This window comes from Coregonus clupeaformis, chromosome 17, assembly GCF_020615455.1.
Source record: "Coregonus clupeaformis isolate EN_2021a chromosome 17, ASM2061545v1, whole genome shotgun sequence".
Lineage (NCBI taxonomy): Eukaryota > Metazoa > Chordata > Actinopteri > Salmoniformes > Salmonidae > Coregonus > Coregonus clupeaformis.
In genome coordinates, this window is record NC_059208.1 from 44,106,213 (window position 1) to 44,120,311 (window position 14,099).

A 14,099-nucleotide genomic window follows, 5' to 3' on the forward strand; every position below is an offset into this window, starting at 1 on the left:
AAGATACGCAACACTACAATGCCAATACTGCATATCAAAATACTGCATATCAAAAAGAGACACATGAAGCATTTCCCAAGAATTATACTCATATTTATTTAAACAGATGTCCTTGTATAGGAAAAGATGTACATCTACATTACATTTGAAAGTCACACACTTTTACAACTAAATAATTACTGTCAATTCACGCAGGGTGGAATACCATCTGACAACGCATACTGCAAATTGCGTACAACAACCTCTTCCAAAACAACTCCATTATATCATTATCTTTACAGTAATTCACAAGGAGGTGAATCCGCATGCTGTTGTGTGGTAGTAGGTACCGTGGTGAGCTGTTATGGAGTTATCACCAGGTAGTGTCATCCGGGGGTTCTTAGACGGGGCGCTCCCTGGGGCGGGTGACGTACTGCCACCACAGAGGGGGGAGGTCGCCGTCCTTGCGGGCTGGGGGGAGGGCCTCGGAGATGGGCCCAATGGCAGGGGTCTCTTCCTGCAGCTGCTGGACCTGAAACGAGAGATGACAACACCTTAGACTCAGAACTGTCCAAATTTCAACAATTCATGTAGATTGATTAATAAGGTGGTCTGAAGTGAGTATAATCAATTGATTCATACATTTAATTAATATGAATGTTTGTTAATCTGTCATATTTCTAATCCAACAGGAAGGAAATAATTAAAGAACTTCAAAGAAAATATGCCAGGTCCCTGATTATGCCTTGACCGAACATTACATAATCAAATGTTCCCAGACGTCCAACTCCTTTTTGGAGGATTTAGGTTCTTGGGGAGTGTACTTGTTGGCAAAGATATAAAAATAAAACAAATAAAAGTACCTTTCGTAAACTAACACTTGGCTTTCCCCCCCCTACTAGCACTGACTTTTCTGATAGCTACTTTAGAGGAAAAATGTACTTACTATGACTGAGGTATGTGGTTGTCCCACCTAGCTATCTTAAGATGAATGCACTAACTGTAAGTCGCTCTGGATAAGAGATTGTGCTAAATGACTAAAATGTACAGACAGACTCATTGGTGAACATCAAACCTTGCATTCTTTCTTAACTTTGATGCTTTGTTTAGCACAGAAAATGTTGTTACTGTCACAGGAACAAATGAGAATGGACAGAATTCTTCACTTTATGGAAAAGAGCTGTAGCCTAACCTACCTCTCCTGCCCAGCTCTGTTCTCGCAGCTTCTTCCACTGCTCCCTCTTGGCAAAGTAGTCAGGATACATGGCCTTCTCTGACGGATGCCAGTGATCTAGACACCATTCGGGGACCTGGAAAAACAGAATACAAGAAATCAGAAACAGCCGATGCATGGCTTCAGTATTGTAGCATTTGAGGGTCAACAGCAAAGAGAGGGTTGAATCAGCAGCCCAGTAGTTACAGAGCAGACACACTGCCTCCTGTACCGTAAGGTCCAGGCCTTTGGCAGAAGTCATAGTAGGCTACCATACTAGGTACTTGTGAAGCTCTAAAAAGGATTGGAAAAGTATAATCAAAGATTGTACAGTATGAATATTCCTATAAACTGCTTCTCCAATAGAATTCCCAGATCACGCTTGTAGGCGAAGTCATGGCGACGTTGGCTAGCTAATGCACAGAAAAACGTCATCAGGTCTAACGGTCGTCTCGCGCCGAACTGCGCATGTGCAGGTCGTCAAATCAAATGCATTCCTTCGATATCAAGTAGTTTTTTGAAAATGAAAATGTGTCAGTTTGTCATGTTCCCGATGTTGGAGTAATAACATGTTCAGCAGCAGCTACTTAAGACATTGGCTTGAATGTAGATTGTGCCTTTAGATTGAAAAAATTAACAAGGAAGAATTTTTCACTTCTCCCGTTGACTTCCCAAACCCCGGTCTGCTTCGAAGCGTTCCCGGAAGTATGCGACATTGGGCCTCTGGGTTTAGAAACTGTGGTATAAGTAGGGTGTCCATTCAAAAATGCATCTTTTGACCAATGGGTAAAGTAATATGTTAATTGTGTAGATAATCCTATAAGAAAACCAATGATACAAACCTCATGTCGCTATCTAAATCCGTTCAAAAGTTATTGGAGAGACATAAAGTAATCAAAAATCTGGAAAATTGCATTGCGTCAACTGGATTCTGTGCCAGAATGAAGGCTACTGGCTACTTGACAGGCTCACTTTCCAATTGAACTCGTCATCTTTCTTCTTGAATCCGCATGACATAAAACAATATAGAGGTAAGATGGATATTGATTTTGAGACATGACGACATGTAGTATTTTGATATTTTAGTATACGCTTCTCATTAGGGATGTGCATCTTCCCCTTTCAAGACGATTCGATACATGGGCTCCGATACAGGAACAATACGTTTTAGTTTGAAATTATTCGGTGCGATTCAATTTCATTAGAGCAGGGGTTCTCATACTTTTTGGGGCCGGTCTCAAACTTCTCATACAGTTTTCAAGCTAATTTCCTGCAATTATACAGATTTTGTCATGTGGCAGAGCAATTTTTTTGTTTGTTGCATCTTTAAAGCTAATATCCTGCAATTCTACACATTTTTCCATGAGGCAGAAAGAAACTTAGCAGTTTTAAAGCTTAAATTACAGTCCATTTATGTTTCTATAAAACATGGGGGGGAATACAAGAAGTAGTGAGGTGAAAAATCAATAATTGATGGCGTATAGGTCTACTGTGGATACCATTATCCCTGTGAGCCTTCCAGGCCCATGTTGCCCAGGGTTAAGAACATACATTGTAGATTAATAATATTATATTGTATTGTATTACACCCTCTAAACTTATTCCACGGATCCATTGGCCAATTTTTTTTTTTATATGTTATTGTTAGTAATATTATTATTAGTTTAATATTTTGTAGTCCCCGGACCCTACTTTGAGAACCCCTGAATTAGAGGAATGAATCGATACAATTCGGCTGGATGCAATTTGGTTGGATGCAATATGATTCAATGCACTAATATTTGTTGCATAAACACATCCAAACCTCTCAGATCTACACAAGTGTCTATGGGCTGGGGGTAGATTTGAGATTCAGGGGATTGTATCCGTAATAGGCTTGGTTGGTATACAGTATATACTGTGAGGGAAAAAAGTATTTGATCCCCTGCTGATTTTGTATGTTTGCCCACTGACAAAGAAATGATCAGTCTATAATTTGAATGGTAGGTTTATTTGAACAGTGAGAGACAGAATAACAACCACAAAAAATCCAGAAAAACGCATGTCAAAAACGTTATAAATTGATTTGCATTTTATAGAGGGAAATAAGTATTTGACCCCCTCTCAATCAGAAAGATTTCTGGCTCCCAGGTGTCTTTTATACAGGTAACGAGCTGAGATTAGGAGCACACTCTTAAAGGGAGTGCTCCTAATCTCAGCTTGTTACCTGTATAAAAGACACCTGTCCACAGAAGCAATCAATCATATTTCAAACTCTCCACCATGGCCAAGACCAAAGAGCTCTCCAAGGATGTCAGGGACAAGATTGTAGACCTACACAAGGCTGGAATGGGCTACAAGACCATCGCCAAGCAGCTTGGTGAAAAGGTGACAACAGTTGGTGCGATTATTCGCATATGGAAGAAACACAAAAGAACTGTCAATCTCCCTCGGCCTGGGGCTCCATGCAAGATCTCACCTCGTGGAGTTGCAATGATCATGAGAACGGTGAGGAATCAGCCCAGAACTACACGGGAGGATCTTGTCAATGATCTCAAGGCAGCTGGGACCATAGTCACCAAGAAAACAATTGGTAACACACTACGCCGTGAAGGACTGAAATCCTGCAGCGCCCGCAAGGTCCCCCTGCTCAAGAAAGCACATATACAGGGCCGTCTGAAGTTTGCCAATGAACATCTGAATGATTCAGAGGAGAACTGGGTGACCAAAATCGAGCTCTTTGGCATCAACTCAACTCGGCGTGTTTGGAGGAGGAGGAATGCTGCCTATGACCCCAAGAACACCATCAAACATGGAGGTGGAAACATTATGCTTTGGGGGTGTTTTTCTGCTAAGGGGACAGGACAACTTCACCGCATCAAAGGGACGATAGACAGGGCCATGTACCGTCAAATCTTGGGTGAGAACCTCCTTCCCTCAGCCAGGGCATTGAAAATGGGTCGTGGATGGGTATTCCAGCATGACACTGACCCAAAACACACGGCCAAGGCAACAAAGGAGTGGCTCAAGAAGAAGCACATTAAGGTCCTGGAGTGGCCTAGCCAGTCTCCAGACCTTAATCCCATAGAAAATCTGTGGAGGGAGCTGAAGGTTCGAGTTGCCAAACGTCAGCCTCAAAACCTTAATTACTTGGAGAAGATCTGCAAAGAGGAGTGGAACAAAATCCCTCCTGAGATGTGTGCAAACCTGGTGGCCAACTACAAGAAACGTCTGACCTCTGTGATTGCCAACAAGGGTTTTGCCACCAAGTACTAAGTCATGTTTTGCAGAGGGGTCAAATACTTATTTCCTTCATTAAAATGCAAATCAATTTATAACATTTTTGACATGCGTTTTTCTGGATTTTTTTGTTGTTATTCTGTCTCACTGTTTTATTTATTTTTTTCACCTTTATTTAACCAGGTAAGCCAGTTGAGAACAAGTTCTCATTTACAACTGCGACCTGGCCAAGAAAAACAACAACACAGAGTTACATATGGGGTAAACAAAACATAAAGTCAAAAATACAACAGAAAATATATATACAGTGTGTGCGAATGTAGTAAGTTATGGAGGTAAGGTAATAAATAGGCCATAGTGCAAAATAGTTACAATTTCGTATAATACTGGAATGATAGATGTGCAAAAGATGATGTGCAAATAGAGATACTGGGGTGCAAATTAGCAAAATAAATAACAATATGGGGATGAGGTAGTTGAGTGGGCTAATTTCAGAAAGGCTGTGTACAGGTGCAGTGATCGGTAAACTGCTCTGACAACTGACGCTTAAAGTTAGTGAGGGAGATAAGAGTCTCCAGCTTCAGAGATTTTTGCAGTTCGTTCCAGTCATTGGCAGCAGAGAACTGGAAGGAATGGCGGCCAAAGGAGGTGTTGACTTTGGGGATGACCAGTGAGATATACCTGCTGGAGCGCAGACTACGGGTGGGTGTTGCTATGGTGACCAGTGAGCTAAGATAAGACAGGGATTTGCCTAGCAGTGATTTATAGATGACCTGGAGCCAGTGGGTTTGGCGACGAATATGTAGTGAGGGCCAGCCAACAAGAGCGTACAGGTCACAATGGTTGGTAGTATATGGGGCTTTGGTGACAAAACGGATGGCACTGTGATAGACTACATCCAATTTGCTGAGTAGGGTGTTGGAGGCTATTTTGTAAATGACATCACCGAAGTCAAGGATCGGTAGGATAGTCAGTTTTACGAGGGCATGTTTGGCAGCATGAGTGAAGGAGGCTTTGTTGCGAAATAGGAAGCCGATTCTAGATGTAACTTTTGATTGGAGATGCTTAATGTGAGTCTGGAAGGAGAGTTTACAGTCTAACCAGACACCTAGGTATTTGTAGTTGTCCACATACTCTAGGTCAGACCCGCCGAGAGTAGTGATTCTAGTCGGGTGGGTGGGTGCAAGCAGCGTTCGGTTGAAGAGCATGCATTTAGTTTTACTAGTGTTTAAGAGCAGTTGGAGGCTACGGAAGGAGTGTTGTATGGCATTGAAGCTCGTTTGGAGGTTTGTTAACACAGTGTCCAATGAAGGGCCAGATGTATACAAAATGGTGTCGTCCGCATAGAGGTGGATCCGAGCGTCACCAGCAGCAAGAGCGACATCATTGATATACACAGAGAATAGAGTCGGCCCGAGAATTGAACCCTGTGGCACGCCCATAGAGACGGCCAGAGGTCCAGACGAACAGGCCCTCCGATTTGACACATTAAACTCTATCTGAGAAGTAGTTCAAATAAACCTACCATTAAAATTATAGACTGATCATGTCTTCGTCAGTGGGCAAACGTAAAAAATCAGCAGGGAATCAAATACTTTTTTCCCTCACTGTACCATATATCGGGGTATTTGGAAATAGCCACGGGATGGTTTTTCAATACCGTAAATTCCTTGAAACTATTTATTTGAATTTTTTCAATACATGTTTATATTTGTAGCTACTTTAAATAAATACCTGCAGTCAACTTGTGCAATACGTTCGGAGATAAAGCAGATCGCGTTCTTCATTTCACCTGTCACATTATGAAGCTTACCGTTGTTCCCCAGAACAGTTGAGCCAGTCACGTGTGTTTGTAAATAGCACAACGGCAGAAAGAGGGAGCAGGTGAGTCCAGCTGTATATTGACAGGGGTCGAGTTTTATATTGAAAGTCAGTGTTTATTTGCTTCAATAGAATGATAAGGGACGTACCACTATAGTTTTACTTCACAGAAAATACATTAGTGCAACACATTCAGCAGAAAATAGCTTCATTTTCATCAGATGACAACAGAAGTGCAACGCTATTTGGCTGGCAGCCACACAAGTAAATGAGCTTACATGAAAAAGCAAGGTCTTTTTTTAAACGATGCATGGCCATCATGTTTCTAATGTTTATCATAGAAAGAATGTAGCCAGCTACATTTCCAAATGTTTTGCTTAAAGTTAATCTTTAATTTTACCGGAGAAAAGTAAGCTGACTACACCGAGAAAAGCACAGGAGAAAACTAGCTACACATCAGTCAGAGTGTTGTCTGCTGATAGAATGCCCGTTCGTGAACTCTCATCCGAGTGGAGAAGTGCAACTGAAGCACAAAATTAGTGTGATGCCGAGCAGAAATTACAAGAACCATTTTAGATCTGGCAGAAAGATATTTCTTATGTGTTTAATAATTTTTTCCTGCGTAAAAAATGCTGAATTCTGCGTTAACGCAACCCCTAAGTTTAACTTGCAAGTTATCTAAGCAAGTGGCTGAATTAATAAGGTCACAAGGCATCATAGTGTTCGCTTCTGCCGTGTTTGAGAAGTCAATGCCCTTTGGATGAGTTATCTTTTTGTCCTCTCCATTCTCAGCCTGTCTGCTCCTCCCACCTGTTCTCTGAGCAGAGCAGGCAGGCCTGTTGCCCTAGCGAATCCAGACTCCACACAGACACAGCATGTGCACATGCTGCTTCAGAGCCAGTACTGTTCTTCCTTAGACAAGCATGTGTCAAAACTTTGTTCATTTGCACAATGTCTCTCATTCACATTCGCTTGTAAAATGTTCAAACTCCCCAAAAATGACATTCAGTAGCTCCTTCCTATATATGTATAACTTTAAGAGCTGAATTGCCTGTCTTTGTAATTAGTTTATTTTCACTTGTGCTCGTTATCATATTCAGATAGCAGCCTCTATGGAAATTCGCTATTAATTGTGCTAATTTTGTTTGCATTCTGGTAATAGACGCCCAATGCAATGGGCTTTTATGAGTCTTTTTGTTGCCCCTTTGTGTACTAAACTGGTAATACCGTAAATCCCGGGATGAGAGAAGGACCCTAATCCGTAACACACAATGCACATCCAGATGTTGGACAATCTTCTAATTTAATTACCTTGTACATTTCATATCTTTCATAGGAAGTTCCTCCTGGAGAGTCCGGGAAGAGGTAGGGCTGGGGGTGTTGGTTAGACCAGAATTCCTCTTCTCCTGCCTTCAGCATCATAGTGGCTTTGACCATGTCCTTCTCATCCTTGGCCTCATCGAAGCGTGCCCTCAGCATGCACGCGTAGAAGCGGTATTTATCCCTGTAAACCAAATAAGTAGGTGGTGCTGCGGTTAGTGTCAACAACAACAGGCTACACTGAGTGTGCGTGTATGATCGATAGCTATCGGAGTACAGAGGCATGCACCATCTTGAATCGAGCAGATAGTTAGCAAATATAGTTTATCCACCAGCTGGCTACTATAGCATGTCAGCGAGCGTATCGTTACGTTACTAACGTTAGCCCCACGCCACCGCGTACGGGGTAAACAGAGGGTGACCTAGCTAGCTAGCTAACAAGTTGGTTCCATGCAGTCGATAAGAGCATTGCACATTACTCAATAAGACTCCAAAACGAGAACTACTTTACTTACCTAAAAATACACCATGATTCAAGGTGCCTCAATGATTTTTTGTAAAGCCTCAAGACTTTTTGATGGTGAGTAAGGTACGCAGTTGCCATTTTTTCTGTCCGCTGTCACCTTCGGTGGCGATGAGGATTGTGGGACATTGGATGTCTGCGATTTGGCATTACATTTTACACCTACGTGATGCCCAATACAATTCTTACTATTTTAGCAATATTAATAATAGCAAAGAATATCTGATAATGCTCTAGAGTAACTGTAATAATAAACAATACATCATATTTCCTTTCGTCATTTTCATTTTTCATCACCTGAGACAAAGGTAAAGATGAAGTATGCGTATCTATTTGGTTATATATGGTAATTGTGTATGCCGTTGTAGAATTATGGGAAATGCTCAAAATTGCAAGTGGAGTTTCTTTCAGCAGGCTTGCAAGGATGGCACACTTAAAATGTATAGGTAAGACGTTACCAGGGATTGGACTGAGCAGTACTGCAAGCAACTATAAAATCATACGTTGTCTAAGTTAGGGAAATGGGTGTTGCTGAATGTACACTACTACTACTACTACTACTGCTAGCTAGCTAGCTTAGCTTAACAGAACCCACCACAATTGTCCGAACGACAGATATTCTAGACAGTTTTCTAAACTATGCCCCTAAATCAGTGGCGATTTTAGCATGTAAATCTCGGTGGGGTAAACAAAACATAAATTGTGGGGATGCATGCCAGTAAAGCCACTACATAACACAACACTAAACAATACATTAATTACACTATAACGGTGACAAACTGTGCCAACAAACTGTTTTGGGGCCTACATAAAGCTGTCACAACAGCAGAATCCCAACAGCAGTCCCAACACCTTACCACTGCTACACCTGGCTATCAGCGGAGCCTTGTCTGGCAGCGAAACAGTTCATTCAGCCTCATTTACTGCCTTGAAAAAAAACATAGCTGATATGGTTGACTTGCTTAAACAATTGTGGTTTCTACTGACATCTGAGATGTACAAACTATGGCATAAGGGGACAACAAGCAGATAAGAGGCAATCCGTAATTTCGATTAAGACATTAATGAGCGAGCTAGTATGGACGTAGTCAATATAACTATTTGTTCTGCACTTTTGAAATGTACAATGACAGAATTCAGAACATGGGCCGTTCTTACAGTGTTCTCCCAGTACACCATGTCTGAACAATAGGCTAAATAAAGGGGTCATTTAAGCAGACAATGAAAGCTCTTACAATATTCGATAATTACATTTCTCTAAAACAGGTTATAGGCTACATGTGCACCACCAAGTCAGAACAGTAGGCGAAATTAAGAGTGAAAAATATACCAAATTATTAAGGTGAGGCACATGGGCTACTAACAGCTTACTACACAGCATACAGTTAGTGTTACTTTCTTAGCTACAGTATACATATCTCCCTGGCATATTACCTCATTTATGCAGCAGCATACAGTACATTTTTGGACTCACCTTGTTGTGCAGTGCTCACTTGAACTCAGTCCAAATGGGCAAATGTCATCAAAGTCTGGCATTCTCTGGATTTATGGTGCTTTCAAGACAACTGGGAACTCGGAAAAAACAAGGTCGAATCATGATGACGTCAGTGATCTTCAGGTCGTAGCTCTAGAAAGAGTCCCGAGTTTCCGATTTATAATTCTGAGTTGGATGACCGTTCAAAGCGTATTTTCCCAGTCAGAGCTAGTTTTTTCCAGAGTTCCCAGTTGTCTTGAACTCATTGAAGTCAGATTTCCCAGTTCTGAGTTAACAGTTGTTTTGAGTGCGGCAGAAATCATGCCGGATTGACAGTATTGCCAATGTTGAATGTTTATCATTTTAAGCTTGGAAAAGAGACCCTTAAACCGAGAATTGGGACCACACACCCACTCCACTGAATAGCAGGCTAGTGATTGCTTTGCAATGCTTGCAGTTAGCCACTGATTCCATCCAAACCACTCATTGTTGAATGTGCAATTTCCAACTTGTTGTGTAATGTTTTTGTCGAATGGCCGATGAGCACCAATACGTGTTATCTATAATTTCTCTTCATTATTTCTCTTCATATGACAAGGGTTAGAAAGGATTTGCCAGTAGATTGTCGACTTGATTGATGATGACGACGACTGCTAGCTAAGATTTTGAAAGTATGATGTTGACATGATCAGTCAAATCAAAGCTACTGTAGATATAACGTGATTTGATGTCATTTTATCTGTGGCCAATGACCTTGAGCCTTCTTGGATGGGCACTTCTAATGTAACTCTATGGCAGCACCCAAGGGGCTTGAATTTTCGAGCTCTACCCTTAGATTTGGCAGTGATTTACTGTCTCCATGAGTGACAGAACACTGAGCCAATCACGGTGCAACTAGAGAACATTACCAACCCCTACGCTCCAAATTTTCCGCTGGCTGCCCCACCACCACAGAAAGCACTGAGCTAGGCTGAAACACCTGCATTTTGGAGCTGCCTTACTCAAGAAAGCAAAAAAGAGACCATGTTTGTATGGAGGCTTTATTAACTCAATGACATGTATTAATGCCAAAATAACATGCAAAACAGGTAACCCCCCTGTTCTTTTGCATAGAATGTGGGTCGCCACTGCCCTAAATGTAACAAGACATCATTACATTACATTAGCTGTGCATGGAAGCTTGTACAGAATCATCTACAGAATCAGAGATGATCTATTGTTACAGTGCCACTTGACAATAGCCTAACTTTATACACAGTTCAAAATAGCTGATGAGCTGCCTATTAATAGTAAAGCTGAAAGTGGATGTAAGGTTGTCTTGTCTACATTATGTATAGCTGCTTAGTACTTACTATAGACATTGATGCCTATAAAGCAGGGGATATATATGATTTCTGAGTTATGATGATGTATGCCATTCTCCTCCACAGATATTGGTATTAACCTAACAGACCCTATGTTTCGAGGAGTTTACAGAGGAAATCAAAAACATAAAGGTAGGTGTGAGTTGAACATGCATTTGGGCTACATAACACTGTCAAATGAGACATCTGATCTGATATGTGCAATATTTTTACATTTAAGTCATTTAGCAGATGCTCTTATCCAGAGCGACTTACAAATTGACAATATGCATCTCTGTTACATTTACTAGGCTGATTGGGAATGTATTAAGCATTTCTAACATATCTGTACTTCCACTTGACATTGTTGCCTAGTTCTAGACTCATACAAATGGTAAAACAAATGTTTTGGGGCAGGTGACTTTGATCAGATAATTGACCGTGCTGTCAAAGTTGGAGTCCAAAAGGTAAGATTTGTGTCAATGTTTAATTTCATGTCAACATCATAAATATAGTATTGTGTTAATAGCCTACATCAGGGCTATCCAACCCTCTTCCTGGAGAGCTACTGTGCTGTCGGTTTTCACTCCAACCCTAATCTATGGCACCTGATCCTAATAATTAGTTGGTTGAGAAACGGAATTAGGTTAGTTACAACTGGGGTTGGAGTGAAAACCTACAGGAGGGTAGCTCTCCAGGAACCGGGTTGGAGAGCCCTGGCACATGTTCCTTAACCCTTACAGTTCATGATCACGGGGGGAAATCTTGAAGACAGCAAGGAGGCCCTCAAATTAGCAGAGTCCAGAGGTAATGATGATGTATCAAAATGACTAGGATTAAAATGATTATTCACTCGTGTTTAATGCATTTTGTCAGCGCTATCAGAGTTATAACAATTTAATTATGGTCATACAATTCGTGTCTATGCACAGAGGAATTTTACAGTACGGTTGGATGTCATCCAACACGCTGCAGTGAGTTTGAACAGAGTGGACCAGATCAGTACTTCACATCACTTAGGGAGTTGGCAACATCAAACAAGGGCAAGGTGGTGGCCATTGGAGAATGTGGATTAGGTAGGTTGGCAGCCATATATTGTCATCATCTCCAACTCTTAACAGTCCCTGTTATACATGTATATTTTAGTGTTGTTTACAGTTTCAACATACTGGTACATGTACAATAAATGTGTCAAGTTATTTAGCCCACTATATGCCTCTACTCTCAACACAACAGATTTTGACAGGTTGGAATTCTGTCCAAAAGAAACTCAAATGAAGTGAGTTACCTTTTTATTTTAGAAGAATGTTTAGAGACTGCACCAATACAAATAATGTACTGCACTTAACAGAAGGAAAAATTGAAAAGTTAAGATTATAAATGCATCAAACCACTTTTTCCCTGTGACAGGTATTTTGAGAAGCAGTTCGACTTGGCTGAGGAAACCAAACTGCCAATGTTCCTTCACTGCAGAAACTCGCATACGGATTTCCTTGGTATGTTTGTTGTCTCACACATGTACAACATCGGCCTCTTGATTCCATGACAATGGCTAATGTTTTGTATTGTCATTTTTTTATTGGCAGACATCATGAAGAGAAACAGAGACAGATGTGTCGGAGGTGTGGTAAGGAAATGTCTCAGACGTTATTTTGTAGTTGGGAACCATTCATGTAATGAATACATTATTTCCCCTTGACCCCTAGAAAAGTTATAAATCAGAGTGTCATTGAATGCTTTTCAAATCTACCAGGTCCACTCTTTTGATGGAACTAAAGAAGATGCTGCTGCCCTTATTGACCTGGATCTATATATTGGCATAAACGGCTGGTGAGATCATTTTGAGATTGAGAAGTTATTATGCAGAATACGCACCTGTGTAAAAATTGTCTATTTCATTCCAAATCTTTGTTTTTGTTCTCTCACCATTTCAGTTCTTTGAAAACAGGAGCAAATATTGAAGCGATGAAGTCCATTCCCAGTGAAAGACTGATGATTGAGACAGGTTTGTGACCCTGCTGAGAAAAAGTGCTTATATTAATATGTGTCTCAGCTTGCTTCAGAACATTGGGAGAATGCTAGTTTGAGTGAATGCTCTCCTCACATTTCTAGATGCTCCATGGTGTGGGGTGAAGAACACTCATGCGGGGGCCAAGCACATCAAAACTACATTTCCCACAAAGAAGAAATGGGAGGCAGGACACTGCTTGAAGGACAGGAACGAGCCCTGCCATATCATGTATGTCAGTTGGTTCCTAGGTTGAAAGGGAATGTACAATATCTAGGGGTCTCGTTAGCATATAGTATGTTACAGTGATGACCCAATTTAGACTTGTTCATTCGTTCACGCTAATCTGAGCATAACCAGCTGAATTAACTGCTGAATTGAATTGATTAGCCCTGTGATAACTCATTGTGTTGTTGTTCAGGATGATTTGAGACTTTTTGTAATATCAATAACTTTTTTACCTTTGTTCCAGACAAGTGCTTGAAGTCATGGCTGCTGCAAGGAATGAGGATCCTGTGGAGATGGCAAACATAATTTACAACACCACTATGAATGTGTTCTTTACTGGAAGCTGATTACATTTCCTAAAATACATTTTCCCTGACCTAATTTGAAAAAGCCTTTTGCCCCTAGGGAAGAGCATTTCATGCTACTCTTCAAGAGTAGTTTATGTTTACACCATCTGCCAACAGGGTCCAACTGCTCATGTTAGCACTTGCTGGTATCAATCTGTGAAGTCCTCAGAAATGCCTTATCGCCAACTTTGCATGGCTTAGGAAAGTTCCTTCAATTAGAGTCAAAGAAGAAATAAAATACTCATAACCAAATAAAAAACGTTTTTTCATAATGAATTCAAGTAATCCCTCAAATCAGTATTTGCATTGACATGCTAGGTAACAGTTGACTGATCTGTGTGTGTGTGACCTGAATGTTTAGGTTGAGCAACAACCCCCTCATGCATTTAATTCTGTTACAGGAAGTGTTGGAAGTGAACCATCATTGATTGCACAAAAATATGAAAATGTTATTAGTGATTTACTGAAAGCTGCTGAAAGACAGATATTTAACAACTGTAATGCCTTGTTCAAAACAACTGGAAACTGGAATCTCCAACATCCGACTTTAGTGCGTTCAAGACAACTGGGAACAAGGAAAAAAACTAGCTCCTACTGGGAAAAATTGTTTTGAACAGTCATCCA

At 40.9% G+C, this 14,099-nt stretch overlaps 2 protein-coding genes across 2 annotated transcripts; one reads left to right on the forward strand and one right to left on the reverse strand.

The window, feature by feature from the left end:
* Positions 1 to 71: 71 nt before the first annotated feature.
* On the reverse strand, positions 72 to 8,203 carry LOC121586498 (NADH dehydrogenase [ubiquinone] 1 beta subcomplex subunit 9-like). Its single transcript, XM_041903225.1, has 4 exons — positions 8,068 to 8,203; positions 7,544 to 7,736; positions 1,176 to 1,289; positions 72 to 511 (listed from the first exon to the last, which is right to left on the reverse strand). Exons 1-4 carry the CDS (start codon positions 8,154 to 8,156, stop codon positions 380 to 382), a joined length of 528 nt encoding a protein of 175 aa, XP_041759159.1. The 5' UTR covers positions 8,157 to 8,203; the 3' UTR covers positions 72 to 379.
* Positions 8,204 to 8,440: 237 nt separating this feature from the next.
* Positions 8,441 to 13,751, forward strand: tatdn1 (TatD DNase domain containing 1). The gene is made up of 12 exons (XM_041901908.2): positions 8,441 to 8,521; positions 10,980 to 11,045; positions 11,310 to 11,359; positions 11,636 to 11,699; positions 11,825 to 11,968; positions 12,129 to 12,171; positions 12,303 to 12,388; positions 12,479 to 12,519; positions 12,646 to 12,722; positions 12,827 to 12,897; positions 13,005 to 13,131; positions 13,373 to 13,751. The coding sequence occupies exons 1-12, from the start codon at positions 8,455 to 8,457 to the stop codon at positions 13,473 to 13,475; spliced, it is 939 nt and encodes a 312-aa protein (XP_041757842.1). The 5' UTR covers positions 8,441 to 8,454; the 3' UTR covers positions 13,476 to 13,751.
* The last annotated feature ends 348 nt before the right edge of the window (positions 13,752 to 14,099 follow it).

Excerpts from the sequence above, each read along its gene's own strand:
- LOC121586498 (XM_041903225.1), bottom strand. The coding sequence starts at position 8,156 with ATGGCAACTGCGTACCTTACTCACCATCAAAAAGTCTTGAGGCTTTAC. Across the intron at positions 1,290-7,543 it reads AAAGATATGAAATGTACAAG|GTCCCCGAATGGTGTCTAGA; the intron begins GTAATTAAATTA and ends CTGTTTTTCCAG. Across the intron at positions 512-1,175 it reads AACAGAGCTGGGCAGGAGAG|GTCCAGCAGCTGCAGGAAGA; the intron begins GTAGGTTAGGCT and ends CTCTCGTTTCAG.
- tatdn1 (XM_041901908.2), top strand. The coding sequence starts at position 8,455 with ATGCTCAAAATTGCAAGTGGAGTTTCTTTCAGCAGGCTTGCAAGGATG. Across the intron at positions 8,522-10,979 it reads GGCACACTTAAAATGTATAG|ATATTGGTATTAACCTAACA; the intron begins GTAAGACGTTAC and ends TCTCCTCCACAG. Across the intron at positions 12,723-12,826 it reads TATATTGGCATAAACGGCTG|TTCTTTGAAAACAGGAGCAA; the intron begins GTGAGATCATTT and ends TCACCATTTCAG.